Here is a 22,547-nt window from a genome sequence, read left to right on the forward strand (position 1 = left end):
CAGTGTAAGTATGCATATAATCAGAAAGCTGCTCATTAGCATGGTTGCATGTGAGGCAGAGGAGAATGAGATTGGGGAAAAGGATAAAAGGGAGTCAAAATTGTCATCATTTTTAAATTAAGAGACTTAACATTAAACACCTCTTTTTTTGAAAAATGAGAATAATTGCTAACACAGTTTACATTCTCAAATAGCGATAACTGGATCCATGCCCTAGTTCAACTTAGTCTGGCTGCTGCCTGCCGTGTTTCTTCTACTTAGCTCCCATAGAACCCTCTTAGAGTTCTGTGACACTGGGGCTAATATACTAATTTTGGCCTTCCAGAATGCTTAAATGAGCCTGCAATGCCTGCCATCTGGAGCTAACAAACATCAGAGTTATGATTAAGAAGAAGAATGGGGATGTATTCAGGGTGGCATGAAAAAAGTGTCACTAAATCTCTTGAACTCTCAGGTTCCATGTTTGTGTCTGCCTTATCAATGTGCCTTATCATTGTGGCCTGTGTTTAGACTTTTCAGTATGTAATCATCCTCATCTATAACTTCCCAAATTTTAACAATTTTCAGCAGGGATAGATGGAAAGGCAGCCTGGTGACCTATGTAGGGTCCTTTGAAAAGGTAGGACACATACCTTTTTGTGAAAGTTATTGTTAGTCTTGCAGACAGAAAAGGCTAAGCTTCCATCAGCTAAATAATTCCTTTAACTGGAACCACGGTGTTAAAGTGTCTGACTGACTCCCAGAGGCATTAATCCAAAGGATAATTTTTATTGAATTCAGTTAAACAAGGGTTAAATATCTGCTATGGGAACTATGTCATGTGCTAAGTGCTGTGCTATGGAGGATAAGATGAAAATGTAACTCCTAGACCTAGAATCCCTGTCCTTCAGTCACTTCTAGTGGCTGGGGAGACAAGTAATATAAATACTCAAAGCTCTTAAACAGTAACACAGGTGCTCCAGATTATCTGATTGCTAATTAGTTATGTCATGTAGACAAAGCTCAGAAGAAGAGGTGTGAGCTAGAAAGCCTAAAGGCTTTGTGGGAGAGCTGGGAGTGGACCTAAACAATGGACCCTTACTAGGAAAAATCTAATGTATAGAAAGAAAATGATTCCAGAAGTAAGATCTGAGATGTAAGAAGTGATAAATAAAGAAAATGGTAAAATGTAGGTAAATCTAAATAAACATTGACTATACAAACTAAAGGAACAATGTTAAATTTGAGGGGCTTAAAACATATCAAGGTAAAATTAAAGTATATTACAGTAATGATATTGAAGCAGTGATAGAATTAAAAAACAACAAATTTTGAAAAATGTTTGGGTATTTTTATGGATTATTTATTTTTATTGAAATAGAATTAACTTACAATACTATATTAGTTTCAGGTGTACAACACAGTGATCTGATACTTTTATACATTACAAAATGATCACCAGGATAATTCTAGTTATCATCTGTCATCACACAGAGTTATTACAGTATTATTATTATTATTGTTATTTTCAGTGTTCCCCTGACAACTCTAATGCATAGCCAGGCTTTTTAAAAAATATTTATTTATTTATTTGGTTGTGGCCGGGTCTTAGTTGTGGCACGTGTGCTCCTTAGTTGTGGCTGGTGGGCTTCTTATTTGTGGCTCGCAGGCTCCTTAGTTGCTGCTCGCAGGCTCCTTAGTTGCCGCTCACTGGCTGCTTAGTTGCGCCACGTGGGCTCTTTAGTTGCAGCTTGCCAGCTCCTTGGTTGTGGCGTGCATGTGGGATCTAGTTCCCTGACCAGGGATCAAACCTGGGCCCCCTGCATTGGGAGCGTGGCATCTTAACCACTGCACCACCAGGGAAGTCCCTACGGTATTATTGACTATATTCCCTATGCTGTATATTACACCCCCATTACTTATTTATTTTACAACTAAAGTTTGTACCTCTTAGTTTCCCTCATCAATGACACTCATCGTCTTACCCCACTCCCCTCTGAGAACCACCAGTTAGTTCTCTGTATCTATGAGTCTGTTTCTGTTTTGTTATGTTTATTCTTTTGTTTTACTTTTTTAGATTCCACATACAAGTGAAATGCAGTATTTGTCTTTCTCTGTCTGACTTATTTCACTTAGCATAATACCCTTTAGGTCCATGTTGTCAAAAATGGCAAGATTTCATTCTTTTTTATCGTTGAGTAATATTGTGTGTGTGTGTGTGTGTGTGTGTGTGTGTGTGTGTGTGTGTATACAGCACTTTCTCATTATCCATTCATCTATCCATGGACATTTAGAGTGCTTCCATATCTTGGCTATTGTAAATAATGCTGTAGTGAACAGAGGGGTGCATAAATCTTTTTGAATTAGTGTTTTTTTTTCCCCAGAAAAATACCCAGAAGTGGAATTGGTGGATCACATGATAGTTCTGTTTTTAATTTTTTGAGGAATCTCCATACTGTTTTCCATAGTAGCTGCACTAATTTTACATTCCCACCAACAGTGCACAAGGGTTCCCTTTCCTCCACATCCTCGCCAACATTTGTTATTTGTTGTCATCTTGATAATAGCCATTCTGAGAGGTGTGATGTGATATCTCATTGTGGGTTTGATTTGTGTTTCTCTGTGATTAGTGATGTTGAGCATCTTTTCATATGCCTGTTGGCCATCTGTATGTCTTCTTTGGAAAAATCTCTATTCAAGTCCTCAGACCATTTTTTTAATCAGGTGGGTTTTTTGTTTGATGTCGAGTTGTTTGAGTTCTTTCTATATTTTGGGTATTAAACCCCTTATCAGATGTATTATTTGCAAATAGCTTCTCCCATTCAGTAGGCTGCCTTTTTGTTTGGTTCTTAGTTTCCTTCACTGTGCAAAAGCTTTTTAGTTTGTTGTAGTCCCATTGGTTTATTTTTTCTTTTGTTTCCCTTGCCTGAGGAGACATATCCAAAAAAAAAATGTTGCTAAGACTGATGTCAAAGAATGTACTGCTTATGTATTCTAATAGGAGTTTTATGGTTTCAATTCTTAGGTTTAAATTTTAATTCTATTTTGAGCTAATTTTTGTATATGGTGTGAGTAAGTAGTCCAGTTTGATTCTCTTAACGTGTGGCTGTCCAGTTTTCTCCACACCACTTACTGAAGAGTCTGTCTTTTCCCCATTGTGTATGCTTGCCTGATTTGTCATAGAGTAATTGACCATATAAGTGTGGGTTTATTTCTGGGCTCTTTGTTCTGTTCCATTGATCTATGTAATCTATGTGCCAGTACCATACTGTTTTGATTATTGTAGGATTGTAGTATAGTTTGAAATTAGTGAGCATGGTACCTCCAGTTTTGTTTTTCTTTCTCAAGATTGTTTTGGCTATTCAGAGCCTTATGTGTTTCCATACAAATTTTAGAATTATTTGTTCTAGTTCTGTGGAAAATGCCATTGGTATTTTGATAGGGACTGCATTGAATCTGTAGACTACCATAGGTAATATGTTTATTTTAACAATATTAATTCTTCCAATCCATGAGCACAGTGTACCTTTCCATTTGTTTGTGTTGTCTTCAGTTTCTCTCATCAGAGTCTTAACAGTTTTCTGAGTAAAAGTATTTTACCTCCTTGGTTAGATTTATTTCTAGGTATTTTATTCTTTTTGATGCAGTTGTAAATGGATTTGTTTTCTCTTTCTGTTAGTTCTTTGTTAGCGTATAGAATTGCAACAGATTTCTGTATATTTTGTATCTTATGGCTTTACTGAATTCATTGATTAGTTCTAAATTTTATTGTGGCACCCTTAGGATTTTATATATATAGTATCATATCATCTGCAAACAGTAGCAGTTTTACTTTTTCCTTTCCAACTTGCATTCCTTTTATTTGTTTTTCTTGTCTGATCGCTATGGCTAGGACTTCCAGTACTATGGTGAATAAAATTGGAGTGAGTGGTCTTCCTTCTCTTGTTTCTAGTCTTCGACAAAATGCTCTCAGCTTTTTACTGTTGAGTGTGAAGTTAGCTGTGGGCTTGTCATGTATGGCCTATATTAAGTTGAGGAAAGTTCCCTCTCTGCCCACTTTGTTGAGAGCTTTTATCATACATGGATGCTGAATTTCACCAAAAGCTTTTTTTGCACCTATTGAGATGATCATATGATTTTTATTCTTCAATTTGTTAATCACATTGATTGATTTGTGGGTTTTGAACCATCCTTGCACCCCTGGGATAACTCCTACTTGATCATATTGTATTATGCTTTTAACATAGTGTTGTATCCTGTTTGCTAATATTTTTTGAGGGTTTTTGAATCTATGTTCATCAGTGATATTGGCCTACAATTTTCTTTTCTTGTGGTGCCTTTGTCTGGTTTTGGTATCAAGTTGATGCTGGCCTCATGGAATGAGTTCAGAAGCATTTCTCCTCCTTCAATTTTTTGGAATACTTTAGAAGGTTAGGTGTTAACTCTTCTTTAAATGTTTAATAGAATTCACCTGTGAAGCCCTCTGGTCCTAGACTTTTGTTTTTTAGGGTTATTTGATTACTGATTCAATTTCATTACTAATAATAAGTCTATTCATATTTTCTATATCCTCCTGATTCAGTCTTAGGAGATGGTGTGTTTTTAGGAATTTATCCATTTCTTCTAGGTCGTCCATTTCGCTGACATGTGATTGTTCATACTAATCTCTTACGATTCTTTGTATTCCTGTGGTGTCAGTTGTAACTTCTCTTTCATTTTTGATTTTATTTATTTGGATCCTCTCATTTTTTAGTTGATGAATCTGGCTAAAGTTTTATAATTTTGTTTATCTTTTCAAAGAAACACCTCTTAGTTTCATTGATCTTTTCTGTTGTTTTTTTTAGTCTCTATTTCATTTATTTCCTCTCTGATCTTTATTATTTCTTTCCTTCTACTCACTTTGGATTCTGCTTATTCTTCTTTTTCTACTTCCTTTAGGTGTAAGGTTAGATTGAGATTTTTTTATTTCCTGAGGTAGGCTTATATTGCTATACACTTTCCTTTTAGAACTGCTTTTGCTGCGTCGCATAGCATTTTGTATCATTGTGTTTCCGTTTTCATTTGTCTCTGGGTATTTTTTATTTCCTCTTTGATTTCTGCAGTGACTGATTGGTTGTTTCGTACTATATTGTTTAGCCTCCATATGTTTGTGTTTCTTACAGTGTTTTTTCTTTTTTTAATTGAAGTATAGTTGATTTACAATGTTGTGTTAATTTCTATACAGCAAAGTGGTTCAGTTATACATGTATATACATACATATACACACACACACATTCTTTTTTTTTTTTTTTTTTTTTGCGGTACACGGGCCTCTCACTGTTGTGGCTCTCCCGTTGCAGAGCACAGGCTCCGGATGTGCAGGCTCAGTGGCCATGGCTCACAGGCCTAGCCGCTCCGTGGCATGTGGGATCTTCCCGGACCAGGGCACGAATCCGTGTCCCCTGCATCGGCAGGCAGACTCTCAACCACTGCACCACCAGGGAAGCCCACACACATTCTTTTTATATTCTTTTCCATTATGGTTTATCACAGGATGTTGAATATTGTTCCCTGTGCTATACAGTAGAAACTTGTTGTTTATCCATTCTATATATCGTAGTTTACATCTGCTAACCCCAAACTCCAAATCCATCCCTCCCCCACCCCACCCTTGACAACCACAAGTCTGTTCTCTGTCTTTGAGTCTGTTTCTATTTTGTAGATAGGTTCATTTGTGTCATATTTTAGATTCCACATATAAGTGATATCATATGACATTTGTCTTTCTCCTTCTGACTTCACTAGTAAGGTAATCTCAAGGTCTACAGTTTTTTTTTTTTTTCCTTGTAGTTGATTTCTAGTCTCATGGTGTTGTGGTTGGAGAAGATGCTTCATCTGATTTCAGTCTTCTTAAATTTACTGAGACTTGTTTTGTGGCCTAGCATGTGATCTGTCCTGGAGAATGTTCATGTGCACTTGAAAAGAATGTATTCTGCTGATTTGGGATGGAATGTTCTATATATTTCTATTAAGTTCATCTGGTCTAATGTCATTTAAGGCCAGTGTTTCCTTTTTGATTTTCTGTCTGGATGATCTGTCCATTGATGTAACTGGAGTGTTAAAGTCCCCTTCTATTGTTGTGTTACCATCAGTTTCTCCTTTTGTTTGTTAATATTTGCCTTATGTACTTAGGTGCTTCTATGTTGGCTGTATAGATATTTACAATTATTATATCTTCTTGGATTGATCCCTTTATCATTATGTAATGCCCTTTTTTGTCTTTTTACAGCCTTTGTTTTAAAGTCTACTTGGTGTGATATAAATATTGGTACCCCAGCTTTATTTTCATTTTCATTTGCATGGAATACCCTTTCTCATCCTCTCACTTTCAGTCTGCCTGTCTTAGGTCTGAAGTGAGTCTCTTGTAAGCAGCATGTAGATGGATCTTGTTTTTTTATTCATTCAGCCCCTCTGTGTCTTTTGATTGGAGCATTTAGTCCACTTACATTTAAAGTAATAATTATTGGGGAATTCTCTGGCAGTCCAGTGGCTGGGACTCTGTGTTTTCACTGTCAGGGGCCTGGGTTTGTTCCCTGGTCAGGGAACTGGGATCCTACAAGCCACATGGCGTGGCCAAAAAAAAAAAAAAACAAAAAAACAATGCCACAGAGTCATGAGCTGTGTCCTCCACTGCCCATCACTTCCTGGGGTAACTCAGAGAGCTCTAGTAGGGTTGGGCACTAGACACTGGGAGAAGGAACCCTTGGTCTATAGGGCATTTAAGATGCATGATTGGGAAGCAGCCAACCCTTTTCTTTTGGCAAATCAAGGGCTGGAGTGTTAGGTTTTCTGAATGCTGTAGCAGAACCTTAGCCTCCTTCCTTATTTTCTTAGCAATTATCAATTAGGATAGTACCAACCCCCCTGTTATGCCCCCTGTCATCAGAGTTCTGGGGCCAGGCTTTGTGGTTCCAGCTACAAAGTGTGGCACCTCACTAGAACTGACTGATGATCTTATGGTTTCCATGGAGGCCAAGTTGCAGGGAATCAGTCTTAAACAATCAATACCTAGTTTTCATAAGAGAGTGTGACAAATTAGATTTATTCCAAAATTGGAAGGTTGATTCTACATTTGAAAATCTGTTGATTCCCCAGATGAACGGATTACCAGAACCATTGTGCTGACTGTCCCTGCCTCTTGGCACAGGATTAGATCAGACTGCCCTCATAGCAGTGACCACAATTGAAATGAAACCATGTTTTGTGTGTTTAGAGTCTGTGGCCCCGAATAGAATGTTTTTTCCATCAAGGCAGGAATTTTATCCATACTGTTAATTGTTATAATCTCTGTATTCAGCAGTGCACCTAGTACACGGTATATGTGGTCACTAATAATTTGTTAGATGAATGGATAAATGGGTGGGTGGTTGAAGTAAATGACTTGCACCCCCCACCCTGGATCCAATACTCTGTCTTTATTTTTTATTTATTTATTTTTTTTTTGTGGTATGTGGGCCTCTCACTGTTGTGGCCTCTCCCGTTGCAGAGCACAGGCTCCGGACGCACAGGCCCAGCGGCCATGGCTCACGGGCCCAGCCGCTCCGCGGCATGTGGGATCTTCCCAGACCGGGGCACGAACCTGTTTCCCCTGCATCGGCAGGCGGACTCTCAACCACTGCGCCACCAGGGAAGCCCAATACTCTGTCTTTATAGAAGGACATTTATTCTTTTCTCTTGTAATGATTCCTTCTAAGCGTTAATTCTACTAAGATTGGTGACCTCTAGGGATAGTTCAAGCTGAATATGGGAGAGAGGCTTTACAGAAACAATCTGGGTTATTATTTATGTGTCCTGTTCGCAGATGGAAATACTCAGCCCTGTGTTCTGCCGGGAGTGTGGAGGAGTCCCTGACCCTCGGTCAGAGCTGAAGCCTGCACTCCCTCTGGTTCTCAGGAATGCCTGGCTGCTGTGTGTCAGTCTTTCTTTCCATCCTCATTCCTTTTCTTTCCTCTCCCTGCTGTCTTTTGTTAGAGAACTTCCCTCGGTGTGTGCTGGAAATCTCAGACAAGGAGGTGTTGGAATGGTATACTGCCAAAGACTTCATTGTTGGGAAGCCACTCACTATACTTGGGAGAACTTTCTTCATTTATGATTGTGATCCATTTACTCGGCAGTATTACAAAGAAAAATTTGGAATCTCCGATTTACCACGCATTGATGTGAGCAAAAAGGAACCACCTCCTGTGAAACAGGTAACAGGACACTGGTTCTGGGGTTAGAGAGAGAGTTCATCTTCTGATGCATTAATAGAAGTTTAAGGAAAAGGATAAAAAAGGCTCTTACGTGAATACCCCCCCCCCCAAAAATGGACAAAGCATGTGAAATAGAGCAGTTCACAAAAGAAGAACTACAAATGGCTAATGAACATACGGAAAGACCCTCAACTGATAATCAAACAAAGAGAAATGAAAATAATGAGGTTTAGGATCTATTTGATTTAAAAAGACTCACAATATCCAGTGTTTGCCCTGGTGTGATGCAGTAGGCATTTCGTGTACTGTTAATAGGCGAACCAATGAGAAAAACTTTTCTGAGGGGCAGTTAGTCTCATTTTAACTTTTTCAAAATAAAATATCACGTATCTCTTGACCCAGAAAATCTGGTTTGGGGATTATAAATAGATATGTGTGAGGATGTGTAGTGTAGCATTACTTATAATAAAGTGTAAGGACATTGGCAGAATAAATTATAGTATATCCATCCATATAATTAGAGGACTATAAGACTTGTTAAAAAAAGAGGGAGTCTTTGCATATTAACATGAGAAAATGTCCATAACATTTTTAAGGGATTGTGAATACATGACATGGCACTATTTTTGTAGATTACTGTGTACAACATCTGCTTATATTACTGAGAAAAAGACCCGGAGGAATGTTTCCCCGGACTATTAACAGTGGTTAGTTCACCGTGGGAAGGGGAGGGAGGGAGGGAAGTGGGAGATGCCCAGGGAGCTTGCTTTCTTTCTATACTGTGTGGCTTTAATTTCGCTTTTTTTTGGCCATGCCACGTGGCTTACGGGATCTTAGTTCCCTGACCAGGGCTTGAACCCATGTCCCCTGCAGTGGAAGCGTGGAGTCCTAACCACTGGACCACCAGGGAGTTCCCTTAATTTCAGTTTTTATACCAAGCCTTGTGTTACTTTAATAATTTAAAAACCTTTTGATTGAAAAAAAGACATCTTTTAAAATTCCAGACCCCTAAGGCATTTCATTTTTTCTTGCCTATTTATCAAACCCTTTTACTTAAAAAGTGATTGGGAGCAAAACAAAAACTGATTCACTGAAGATGTTGGAAGACGGTGTTCTTTAATTGCAACATCGCTCTCCTTAAAATCACGCAGAACCCCAAAATTCAGTTCTGTACACCTCAAAGTCCACTCTGAGAGTACGTTCATGGTGTATTTAATGCACCAAAATAGTAATTTAATAAACTTGAACCTTCAGAGTGGCTCAGCCACATATTTTAGAGTTTGAAATGACAATTGCATGTTTTCAGAATTACACATTACACAGCAGATTCAACAAGCATCTGAAGTATTAAGGCCCACAGTGTCGTAGACCAAAACAGTGGTGCTTGTTGTACCTATTTGGAGGAGGAACAACTCAAACAACCTCTTTGTTGCCCATGTATAAAATAGAGTGTTAGCACCTGTGGCCCATCTTTATTTTGCCAGCGTGTGTATAAAGTAATGTCCGTGGGCTCTTTTCTTTTTGGAAGACACTACTGGAAGGATGGAATGATTGAATTCCTCCAGCCTGGGCCCCTGCCTTCCCCGCATCTGCTGCCCATGCTGCTTGCACTTAGCCTCCAATTCTACTGAATTACAGGTGGTTCTGCATCTGGTTTTATTCCCCTGGACTTTTGCTAATGCTCTTTCTCCTGCTTGAACCACTTCTCCATCATTTCTCTACACGGCTTTTTCTTACCTCTCACAACTCAGTGTAGGCTTTCTCTCTTCCAAGAAGGCTTCTCTGAAGTCCCAGGCAGGGCTCGCCCCCCATCGTCTGTATTCCTGGGATACTCTGTGCCTCCCTCCACTAGCACTTATCGTATTAGAACATCTGTTTATGAATTTTTCTATGAGACTAAGTTCCTTGACAGCAGGACCGCTGTTCATCTTTGTGCTCCTAGCACCTAACACGGTGCCTGGCAACTAGGAGGTATGTGGTATGTTTCCTGGATAGACTGAAGAAGACTGCCTAGGCAGTACGTATTTGTTCCCCTCAAAGGCAAGTGATATCTTAGGCAAGGCTTTTAGAACCAACATCTCATAAAAACAATTACAAAGAAGGATTTGATTTTGGTGCTAGGCATTCCTGGGGCAATAAAACTTCCAGAAGGGAGTGTGGGTGATGATAATGCCTCTTGCTGTCAGTTTTTCCTCTGATAGAACTCCTTACCCATGAATGTGCTCATGGATTAAGAATTACAGTAAAACCCATGTCCCTATGCCCCAGTTTTGGGGGCAGCATTTGATGCAGTCTATAGGAAAAATACCATGTGAACAGGTCTAGATTTTGATCAAACTACTCCACCACTTGAGTTTATAGATAAGTATTGTGTGAGATCGCTGTCCAGGCATCACAAGGAAAAGTACAAGGGTGATCCTGTTAAATGTCAAACATTCTCACAAGGAGGAGTCTCACCTAACCAGGAAGTAGGATGGGGAGGGCTTGTAGCACACTGGTGCACTTTTCCTAGTGGACGGCTTTGATCTGTCTTTTGAACTGATAAAAGCTTTGAGTCCTAGAATAGCCCTGCTCTCCATCCTCATTACTATCACCTTTCCACCCCCCAAACTTGTCTTCTAAAGAAAGAAAGGGAGGGAAGACTTGGCTAGAGAGCAGAGAGAACTGGAGAACCACTATAGATTTTGGTTTGTTTTGCCCTGTCTCAGTCATTCTGTATAATACAATGAATTCTCCATCCTTACATACGGCACATTAATTGTAGTGTTTGGTCAGTTTATTTTCTCTATAATAAATAACTCTGCTACAAATAAATCCTCTCTGCCTGTCCATGAAAGTCTTTGTTGGAAATGAGTAGGAAAGCTCCACTTACCAAGCAGCAAATACCTTTTAGCTCTCCTCAATCATTACCTCTCAGTCATCTAAACTCTACACAGTGTAGTTGGAACACAGGGATGAGAGCTGTAGCAGGTTCTAGAGGGACCAAGCTGGAGTCAAGCTGAGGGGCAGGGACAGAGGTGGGTATGCAGTGCGTATATTTAATTCGAGAATCCGACACCCAGGTCAGGCTGCTCTGCCAGATCAGGAGTAAGTCCACATGGATCCAGAAGCCAGATGTGCTGGATCCATCTGGAGACATGCTAGCAGGGAGGAGGAAGAAGCCAGGACCAGGAGAGCTCATCGGCCGTGGAGCTGGCCTCTGAAGGCAGCATCTGAAGGATGAGGGACTCTAGGACTTTGTGTGTGCGTGCATAATGAAGAAAGCCTGGGCAGAAACTCTGGAAGGTGGGTCATATGAACAGGAGTGTCTAGGCGTGATAATGTCCACAGTCAGAGGAATGGTTCTAGTTTAGAACAGGACCCAGGCGGTAGCTTGGAGCATGAAAAGCATGGTGCCAGGACCACAGGCACAGGGGCTGATATTTAGAGAAGGTCTTTATTCCAAGCAGAGGAAATGAGATGCAACTTGGGAAAAATAGATAGAAGCCTGTTAAAACAAAAGGAATTTGAGAGGAAGGTGCTCAGAAACTTACCTCCCTATTTTAAAACTCCTTAACCTTCCCCCACACCCCCCAACCAGGCTGCTCTCACAGTGTATTGATATTAGACTCCACCACTGTGCATTTCCGCCCACCTCCAGAGTAAGTCAGAGCTTAGCATGCAGTGTCTCACCCAAAGTCCCTCTGTCCATGGCAACCGTGTATATTCACTGAGTAGTGGTTTTGCATTTGGAGCAAATTAAGTCATCGTCCATCTACTGGATCCATTAGTCATATTCCAGCCATGAAGATCACATTAACTATAGCCCAGGAAGTGGGTGAAGGATCAGTGTTCTAAGCACCCCACCTTGGACGAACATAGCAGAGTCCCTGGTTTCTGAGGGAGTCCCCTGTTGCAGATAGAGCAGGGCTCATATAGACTAATTTGTTAAAGTCCCTGAATACAGTATATTAAAAGATTTGGGGAGGGTATCTACAAGTAAAAGCATGGTACAAGCTAGTTTGCTGAGAAAGCATAGCAGAAAGGAGTCGGAGAAAAAGAACTCAGCTGCAGTCTGCCTAGCATTGATGAGAGGGAGGAAAGCAACCTCTGAACTACTTAAGTTTTTTTATTATTATTATTTTTTTTTAATTAATTAATTTATTTTTATTTGTGGCTGTGTTGGGTCTTCGTTTCTGTGCGTGGGCTTTCTCTAGTTGCGGCAAGCGGGGGCCACTCTTCATCGCGGTGTGCAGGCCTCTCACTATTGCGGCCTCTCTTGTTGCGGAGCACAGGCTCCAGACGCGCAGGCTCAGTAGTTGTGGCTCACGGGTCTAGTTGCTCCGTGGCATGTGGGATCTTCCCAGACCAGGGCTCGAACCCGTGTCCCCTGCACTGGCAGGCAGATTCTCAACCACTGCGCCACCAGGGAAGCCCTCTACTTAAGTTTTTAGACAAACAAATCTTAGCATCCTATAGCGGTGCTTTCAGCCCTTCGTGGAACCTAAATGAAAAACATAAGTTCATCCTAAACTTTCACACTCACCAAATAACCTTTGCATCTGGAATTTAGTTCCATGAGTTTGCTCCTTCACTAAGAAAGGGGAATCCTGTGTGGACGGGGGGTGTGAGTTCTCAGGGAAGTATGGCTATCAGTCTCTTAGGCAAAAATGAAGAAATAAAAATAGGAACTTCCCTGGTGGTGCAGTGGTTAAGAATCGCCTGCCAATGCAGGGGACACGTGTTCGAGCTCTGGTTCGGGAAGATCCCACATGCCGCAGAGCAACTAAGCCCGTGCGCCACAACTACTGAGCCCGAGCCACAACTGCTGAAGCCCATGCGCCCAGAGCCCATGCTTCACAATAAAGAGAAGCCACTGCAATGAGAAGCCCGTGCACCGCAACGAAGAGTAGCCCCCGCTCGCTGCAACTAGAGAAAGCCCGCGCGCAGCAACAGAGACCCAACGCAGCCAAAAATAAATAAATTAAATTAAAAATAAAAAAAAAAGAAATTAAAATATTAGAAATACGGAGGTAAATCGGAAGTAAGTAGCATGAACCAAGTCCTGACACCCCCACCTCCGACACACACACGTGCCCACTTTGGGTGAATTGAGAAAACAGTTTCCAGATCTGCCAGGCTGAGACCCACACCCCAGACAAAGAAGTCACAGACAGACCCATGGGCTTCACCGTGCTGGAGGGCCACAGGGGCCAGGATTGGGGCTGGGAGCAGGGCCAGGTTCTGCTTTGGCAGTAAGGGGTCAGTGGACATCTGTGATAGATTAAATCCAGCCCTGAGGGTTACTTTGTAGCATCATCAGTCACTTGTATGAGCAGTGATCATGGTGTAAAATCTATAAAGAGGAATGGAGTATGTGATATGTTATTTTTTCTGATTACATTTGTATATGTAGAAATTGCTTTTAAATAAATGTTTTCTAGATTTTAAAAAGAAACTTACAGTTACCTTTAATTTTTAGAACAAGGAGCATCTGCTTTATTTCTTGCTTCCTGTGTTTCTTCAGGAATTACCTCCCTATAATGGTTATGGACTAGTTGAAGACTCTGCTCAGAATTGCTTTGCGCTCATTCCAAAAGCTCCAAAAAAAGATGTTATTAAAATGCTGATGAATGAGAACAAGGTGCTTCGTTATTTGGCTGCACTGGTGAGGACAATTTTTTTTATTATTTACTTTATTTTTGGCTGTGCTGGGTCTTCGCCGCTGCACGCGGGCCCTCTCTAGTTGTGACCAGGGGCCACTCTTCGTTGTGGTGCGCAGGCCTCTGCTGTGGAGCACAGGTTCTAGGAGCACGGGCTTCAGCAGCTGTGGCACACGGGCTCAGTAGTTGTGGCTCACAGGCTCCGGAACGCAGGCTCAGTACCTGCGGCGCATGGGTCCAGCCGCTCCGCAGCACGCGGGATCCTCCTGGACCAGGGCCCGAACCCACGTCCCCCACACCGGCAGGCAGACTCCCAACCACTGCACCACCAGGGAAGCCCCAAGGACAATTTTTATATCCTAAGATTCTGTTCTGTCTCAGTACTGTGCACAGTTGTCCGTTTTGTCTGTAAGCTCTAGAGTAACAGCTGTCAGAGTTATGTGTTTATTTAAACAACCATTGGCTCCAACCTTCAGGCAGGTTGGATAGTATTAAGTATGGTGCCCCTGAACCAAGACCTAGCTCAAGTCCTATCTGCCCTCACAATCTTTCTTAAATCATTAATCTCTCTATCCCTCAAATTTTGACAGGCATTTTGGCCTTTTTTATTAAGCAATTATGAAAGCCTGACTTACACTCAAATTATCTATTTGTGTGCCTTTCCAGTGAATTGTGATTTTCCTTAGGGTAAGGACCATGTCTTACTAATTTTTATCATTGGTGATATCTAGCTTGATGTATTTTATATTCATTAAATGTAACAAATGGAATCATACTAATTTAATAGATGTGAACTTTGAGAGGTCATGTGGCTAGTGGCTAAGAGGTTTGGAAACAGACATAAATTCAAATCCTGAGTGTCCCACTCACTGGCTGAATTACCTGAAGCAAATTACTGATAAGAATTCAAAGGATAATGTCTTTAAAAATAGAAAAAAATGCAGAAATAGAAATATAACCATTTTATTTAGAAATATAGACATAAATAGGAGAAATTGAAATAAGTTACTCTGGGAATAGAAATGTATTTGAAAAAATAAAAATTAAATGAGAACATAGTTGACTAATGTATTTTTCAAATATTGAAAAAGCTTTGAAACAAAGGAGTTCTAGCAAATTCTAGGTCAACTAGAACACTCCATACGTTAAGAATTCTGATTAATGAAGATTTTGCATTGTTGCTAAGTTCTTTGAGTTACTGTTAAAGTTCAAGAGGTTTGTTGAATTATGACATAGTAACTATGAACTCCTTGAGGGCAGGGGTCATGTCTCTTTAGACTTTGTAGGCACTCAATAACTGTTGGGTGAATGGGTAAATGAATTTATTTACACATACACTATCTGTGAGTCAGGCAATTTAATATACTCATTTTATGTTTCAAAACATAAGAATCAGAGAGGCTAATTGGTGTGTCCCAGGTCTTACTGCTTAGACAGAGGCAGGACTAGGACTCAACCTAACAAAAAATATAATTTGAAAAGGTACATGCACCCCAACGTTCATAGCAGCACTATTTACAATAGGCAAGACATGGAAGCAACCTAAATATCCATCGACAGATGAATGGATAAAGAAGTTGTGGCATATATATGTATGTATGTATACACACACACACACACAGACACACTTACATACATACATACAATGGACTATTACTCAACCATAAAAAAGAATGAAATAATGCCATTTGCAGCAATATGATGGACCTGGAGATTATCATACAGTGGAATTTCAGTGAACAAATGGAGAAGAGAAGAGTGCAATAGAAAATTACCATTAAGCACACACCTCAGCAGTACTTGTTGCTGACAAGGTCCATCAACGGATGCTAAAATTAGTGGGAAAACCTTTGAGGAGAAACAAGATTTTCATGATTTCAAAGTATCTCCCTCAAGATATTTACTAACTGCAAAGGGAAAGATGTTAACTTTACAGGGGAGAAACCCACCAGGCATCTTCTTAACCAAGTGATCAAGTTCAACATCACCAATGAGAAGATGTTTTGTTATCATGAACTCCTTGATATGCACAGAGAAGGACATGTTGTTTTTTTTTCCCCTGTGGTATTTTTGCCAAAGATGCAAAAGTGAGATGCATGAGGGACAGTCAACAAAATAATTGGCCAGTACTCATGTCAGGGTCATGAAAGATAAGAGCAGACTGAGGAACTGTCGCAAATTGGATGAGATTAAAGAGAAATAATAACTAATGCAGTATAGGATCCTGAAACAGAGAAAGAACATAAGTGGAAAACAGGTGAAATTTGAATAAGGACAGTAGTTTATTTAAAGCATAATACCATCATTTTCTGGGTTTGATAATTGTGCTATGGTTATGTAAGATATTACTGTTAGGTGAGGCTTGGTGATGGGCTTATGAGAATTCTCAACTATGCAACTCTTCTGTAAGTCTGATAAACTTAGTTCAAAATAAAATGGCAAAAACAATTTAAAAAAATTTTTTAAATACTTCCTGCCAGGGTGAGCTGTTGCTCCCAACCCCCTTGTACACCCGTGCCTGTAGTCCTGCTCAGAACTTTATTTCATTCTAAGTGTGATGGGAATCCTCTGGAGGTTTGAGAGGAGAGGAATGATGTGATTTTATTTTTATTTTTTGTTTGTTAAAAAAAATTTTTTTTATTATAAGTGTTCAACAAAAAAAGTTTGGAGACTGTCAGATAGGGAATGGTATGAGGAAATTATTTTACTAAGAGGAAATCCAATGACTTTCTCTACTAAATGAGAAATTATGACACAAATAATTCCATGGTCTGAATGAGAAGGTGTGTGCTGAAACTGTGATGTGAGAGGATTTTAGTCAAGAATAAGCATGTCTGTATTTAGGCTTGTTCAGTCTGGAATTTGTTTCTTGGTGATTTGATTTAGGAAAAGTCTTATCAACAACATAGTTTCTCAGAATCACTTTCAACTCTATGACATTATATTACTCCTTCCTCCCTTCTTAAATTTTCTTTTTTAAATTGTGTATAAAAATGGATTTGTTTAAAGGCATAAGCTTTGCATAATCACTTTAGTGTCCTCGAAGTTGAACGTAATGTCAGCCACGAGGTTTCACACCGGCAGCCTGCGGACAGAATGTAGCCCATATGTTTTCTTTGGCCTGCCTGGTGCTTTCAAAGAGTTGAAGTCAGCATTTTAAAGTCGGGGCTTTTATACAGTAATCCAGATTTCTGTTTTCTCTTGAAAAATTGGATCTAGCAACATTGGGCCTATATTCATTCCCACATGGCAACAATCAAGTGGAGGTGAGTTGGGGCAGCCTCCCTTAGATGAGGTATGTCCTTTCCCGGCCCCCCCGAGGCCCACCCCATACTGTTCATTTATATTATACCTCATATGTTAGGCTTCTATTGTACCCTAGTCCCCGTAGATATTTCAGTTTGAGGCTTCTGCGTAGATCACGTACCTTCGTAATATCCTCTTTGCTTCACCTTTCCAGGAATCCCCCATCCCAGAAGACAAAGACCGCCGATTTGTCTTCTCTTATTTTCTAGCCACTGACATGATCAGTATCTTTGAGCCTCCTGTTCGCAATTCTGGTATCACTGGGGGCAAGTATCTTGGCAGAACTAAAGTTGTCAAGCCAGGCTCCTCGGTGGAAAACCCCATCTATTATGGCCCCAGTGACTTCTTCATTGGTGCTGTGATTGAGGGTAAGTCTCAGCACAGTTTAGGCTCTCTTTCTGGCCAAGTGAATGGGTTCTTCTTATTGGGAATTTAATTCAGTTAACCCTTGTAGGAAGCAGTTAGTCTGCAGTCCAGCTATACATGTGGTATAGTGTATAAATCTCCTTTACCAATTAAACTGTAAATTGGTTGCATTTGTTGGCTGTAGATGGAAACTCTGAGCTCCCTAAACACTGAGCAAACTAGTGCACATTAGTTTAGAGAGCAACTGAAAGTTCATTAGTCTAGGTCACATATACGTATCTGTGAATTTTTACTCTTGGTTGCCTGATAAGAACATAACCAGGCTAAGTGTATTTCTACCCTTTCCCCAGTGTTTGGCCACCGGTTCGTCATCCTTGATACAGACGACCATGTTCTGAAATACATGGAGAGCAATGCTGCCCAGTATTCACCAGAAGCCCTCCTGTCAATTCAGAACCGTGTTCGAAAGCAAGAAGCTCCTGCACCAGAATTGGACAAGTATGTTTGACCATCTAAGGTCCATTTTGGCTTTGGCACAATGAGATATTCAGGAAGCAGTTCTTAAAATGAGTGGATGATCACATTTTAGATTTTCAGATTTCCCTCACCAATGGAAGGTCTTAGACATACCTAGGTTACCTGGGTCCAGTATAATAACTAGTAACTTAGAACTTTTTCAACTTCATATATTTAGCAAATAATTATTGAGTGCCTTGTATGTATCAGACACTATCACTAGGCCTTTAGGCTTTTATCAGTAAACAAAATAGACCAGAAGTTGCTGCCCTCATGGAGTTGACCCTCTAAGCAGTGGGAGATAGCTAATAAACAGCACCAGTAAGTTAGTTATGCAGTGTGTTGGGTGATGAGTGCTGTAGGGAAGTGGAGCAAAACAAGGGTGATGAGGGTTCTGGAAGGTGGGGCTGGGTTGCAGTTGGTTGGGGGAGGTGGTCACACCTTGAGAAGGTGGCACTGAGCAGACACGTGAAGGTAAAGGAGTCAGCTGCGTGGACGTGTGGAGGAAGAGCTTTCCAGGAAGAGGGAGCAGTGAGTGCTGAGACCCTACGTATTAGCATACGTGGAGCACACAGGTAACACTGGCAAGAAGTAGGCCGGTGAGTGGCTGCAGTGGAGGAGTGAGGAAGAGGATCGGAAGCTGGAGTTAGGAAGTTAGCAAGGGGCCAGATTGTGTAGGACCTGCTAGGTCTCTGGAAGGATGTTGGCTTTTCTCTGAGTGAAAGCGAGAGCCACTGTGGGGCTTCTGAATAGAGGAGGGGCACAATTTGACATGTGTTTTAAAAGAAGGGGCTGTTGTGTTAAGAATAGATTCAGAGGGAGATTAGTTAGGAGAATGTGGCAGTGATCTAGGCAAGAGATGACAGTGCATGGACCAGGGTAGTATCAGTGAAGGTGGGGAGAAGTGGTCTGATCTGGGGTATATTTTAAGGTAGAGCTAATAAGGATTCAGACAGATGATACAGGGGAGATAAGAGAGAGAGTAGGTAAGGATGACTAAGGGTTTTGGCCTGAGCAACTGGAAAGGAGTTGCCACCAACTGAGATGGGGAAGAACCATTGTGGGTAGAGGAGGGTTTTTTCTGGCAGGGCGGGGACAGGAGGGATATACTAGGGGGGTTTTTGTTTTGTTTTTTTAATTTTTATTTAATTTTACTTATTTTTTGGCTGCGTTGGGTCTTCATTGCTGCACACAGGCTTTCTCTAGTTGCGGCGTGCAGGCTTCTCGTTGCAGTGGTTTCTTTTGTTGCAGAGCATGGACTCTAGGTGCACGGGCTTCAGTAGTTGTGGCTTGCGGGCTCAGTAGTTGTGGCTCACGGGCTCTAGAGCACAGGCTCAGTCAGTAGTTGTGGCGCACGAGCTTAGTTGCTCCACGGCATGTGAGATCTTCCCCGACCAGGGCTCCAAACCCGTGTCCCCTGCATTGGCAGGCGGATTCTTAACCACTGCACCACCAGGGAAGTCCAATGTACTAGGTTTAAGATACCTATTAGATATTCAAGTAGAGAGATCAAATGGGCTGTTGGATATATAAATCTGGAGCTCAGGTGAGAGGTGTGGGACTGTGGGAGTTGTGGGCATATAGATGATATTTTCAGCCATGAGACTGGGTGAAATCTCTCAGGTAGTCATTGTAGACAAAGAAGAGAGAATAGCTCCAAGGATTGCACTCTGGGGTTCTACAGCGCTAAGAGTTGGGAAGAGAAACTGAGCAGGACAACTAGTGAGGCAGGAAGAAAGCCAAGTGGGTGTGGTGTCCTGAATCCAGGCCGTCCCCTTTTGCACAGTAGTGCGGGACTGTAAACGTGACCATGCAAACAATCTCAGCACCAATGGGAAAATTTACTGCTGTTCTTCAACTTTAAAAAATTTTTGTCAAAACATGAAAAGCTCTGATGGTTATAAATGTATAGGGAAATGAAAAATAGTAAAATTGATTTTTATTTAGTGCACTGTAATTTAAGACATTGGCAACATTGAGAATTAAAAGTGTTTTATTTCTTTATAAAAAGCATATTAAGAGTAGTTGGAACAGTGCTTGCCTTCTTGTCACGTAACTTATGATACAGAGTGAACGTCTTTTCTGTGCCTCGGCAAATTGTCATATTTCTTTCCAAGTTTGGATTGACTTCCAACATTTTATTATTTTTGCTTTCAGTGTTGCGAAATACATCCTAGAGTTCCTTTAATGAATGAAATATCTCAGAGTTCTTTTAATGTGAAGTTTTTTGTTTGCTGGCATCTGGGATATCTTCATCCTTTTTTTTCTTTTTTTGGCTACGTTGGGTCTTTGTTGCAGTGTGCAGGCTTCTCATTGCAGTGGCTTCTCTTGCTGCAGAGCATGGGCTCTAGGCGCACGGGCCTCAGTAGTTGTGGCTCGAGGGCTCTAGAGTGCAGGCTCAGTAGTTGTGGCGCACGGGCTTAGTTGCTCCAAGGCATGTGTCTTCATCCTTTTCGTTACGACCACTTCCCTCATTTATGTCAATAAGCCAGCCTTTGCTAGGGTCCTCTGCCTGCACATCGAGAGTCTCTTAAACCACAGCAGTGTCAGCATTCCCACGGTCAGCTAGTTCTTCTATAACTCCATTGTGTTTGACTTGAATTCTGCTTCTAGCTCTATCTCTTTTGGTTTCTTTGCCACACTCTCATCTTTGTTGACCAGTTCTCTCTTTCAGTTATCCATTTTTGTAAAATGTCACTTGAGTTTATCCTTTAGAGAAAAGGAGGCAACATAGCTACACACTTTGCTGTCTGTGTGTGACTTGAAAAACAGATGCCCGGTGATCAGTCACTGACAGACTTTCAAAGAAGTGGTATGATTGTCGCTGATCGTGATGCACATCTATTATTTATGTAATGATTCGTGGACTGAAAATCTGACAGTCAATTTGCACTTTAGGCAGTTACAGTTACTAACTGAAATTTGAACTGTGTTGTTGAGGGACTGGGTTATTTGACCAAATGGTGGTAAGTGAAATTCATGCATATGTGAGCCCTGCAAAAACGAGAATTGCCTGCAAATCAAGGAAGACAGTGATTCATTGTGTCACATGGGGATTTGGCAATGTGTAGGGGACACTAGGGACCTCAGTGCAGACTGCCACTGGAATAGGAGGGGCGGGAGTGGGCTTAAGAGAATGGGAGGAGAGGAATTCGAGCTTGGAAGTATAGCCCCCTCTTGAGGAAGTTGGTGCAAAGGGGAACAGAGAAATGGGGGAGTAGCTGGCCGGCGAAGTGGGGTCAAGAGAAGGTATTGGTGTCTTAGAATAAGATAAAGAGAAATTCAACTTCTGGGTTAGGAAATCCATGCTATCCTTGTTTTGATCCTCACTTTACCCCTCACCTCTCTGATGGGTCAGAGAGGTGAATGAGAGAAGATGCTTGAAGGTGATATGAATACAAGGGTCATGCTCTAAGGAAATACAAATCCTGTATTTGAGTAATCATTGCTAAGAATAATGAAAAGGGATCCTGAGTACTTGTCAGGCCTGAGAACTTTTTATATCAAGTGTTAGTTACAGGATGATGAAATTTGGAGTTAAGCATCTTCTTTCTCTGAGCTAGAAGATTAAAACAGTGCACAAGTGGTTGGAGTATTGACTTCATCTGAAGTTCTTTTCGGGCTTGGGTCTTCATTGCTGTACACTGAACTCAGACTTACAGATAACAGATTGCTCATAAGCCCACTCCTCTGCACAAACCCTCCCTGTGTGAAGAGCATAAACACCCGCGTGTTCGCATATCTTGTCCTTGTTCGGTTGACTTGCCCATCTGTGCTCTTCAGCTTCAAGAGGACCCTCCTCCCCTGCTCGATGATCCTTTTCATCCTCTCTTTTTCACTTCCAGCAATTTTTCCCATATAGGCATTTCCAGATATTCTCACTTTCTTTTCCATTTTCTTTAAGCCCCAAGTGCCTCCATATTCACTTTGCAGATGGTCTCAGACAGACCCAGTGATGCAGTGTGAGCTGCTTCTGTTCTCCTACTCTTCACCTTAGAGTGTTTCTTTACTTATCTCTTTACCTTCTTGTCACAGCTAAGTAGCTCCCACTTCTCCAAATTTAATTCTTTTGTGTCTGTCACTGCCTCCTCTCTGACTGCTCTCGTATCCAGACACTCTTCAGAAGTTGTTTCCTTGAGGTTACTGTTTGTTTTCAAATCTAATGGTCTCTTGTCATTTATTCATTAATTCAGTGATATTGGCGCCTGCGCCATATGCCAGACTTTAATAAACATTTAGGCAGCCAGGTGAGGGAATAGGAGCTCATTGTCTAGGGCAGAGGTTGGCAGACTTTTTTGGAGCGAGCAGTAAATAATTCAGGTTTGTAGGCCACCAGAATCTCTGTTGTAACTACTCAGCTGTGCGCCCGTGGGGGTGAAAGCAGCCATAGACAATGTGTAAATGAGTAGGTGTAGCTGTATTTTGATTAAACTTTATTTAGAAAAACAGGCTGCCAGCTGGCTTTGGCCTCTGGGCCAACCCCCTGGTCTAGTGTTGAGCCTTTTT

At 41.1% G+C, this 22,547-nt stretch overlaps 1 protein-coding gene across 1 annotated transcript in view; it reads left to right on the plus strand.

The window, feature by feature from the left end:
- EFHC1 (EF-hand domain containing 1) overlaps window positions 1-22,547 on the plus strand; it is a gene marked incomplete at its 5' end in the record, with an annotated part of 67,041 nt that overhangs the window by 29,971 nt on the left and 14,523 nt on the right. Inside the window, 4 exons of the mRNA XM_079712657.1 lie at window positions 7,991-8,211; window positions 13,718-13,858; window positions 17,314-17,527; window positions 17,876-18,023. Of these exons, the coding sequence (XP_079568783.1) occupies window positions 7,991-8,211; window positions 13,718-13,858; window positions 17,314-17,527; window positions 17,876-18,023 (724 nt within the window). The remainder of the gene's footprint in view (window positions 1-7,990; window positions 8,212-13,717; window positions 13,859-17,313; window positions 17,528-17,875; window positions 18,024-22,547) is intronic.

This window comes from Hyperoodon ampullatus, assembly GCF_949752795.1.
Source record: "Hyperoodon ampullatus genome assembly, chromosome: 10".
Taxonomy (NCBI): Eukaryota; Metazoa; Chordata; class Mammalia; order Artiodactyla; family Ziphiidae; genus Hyperoodon; species Hyperoodon ampullatus.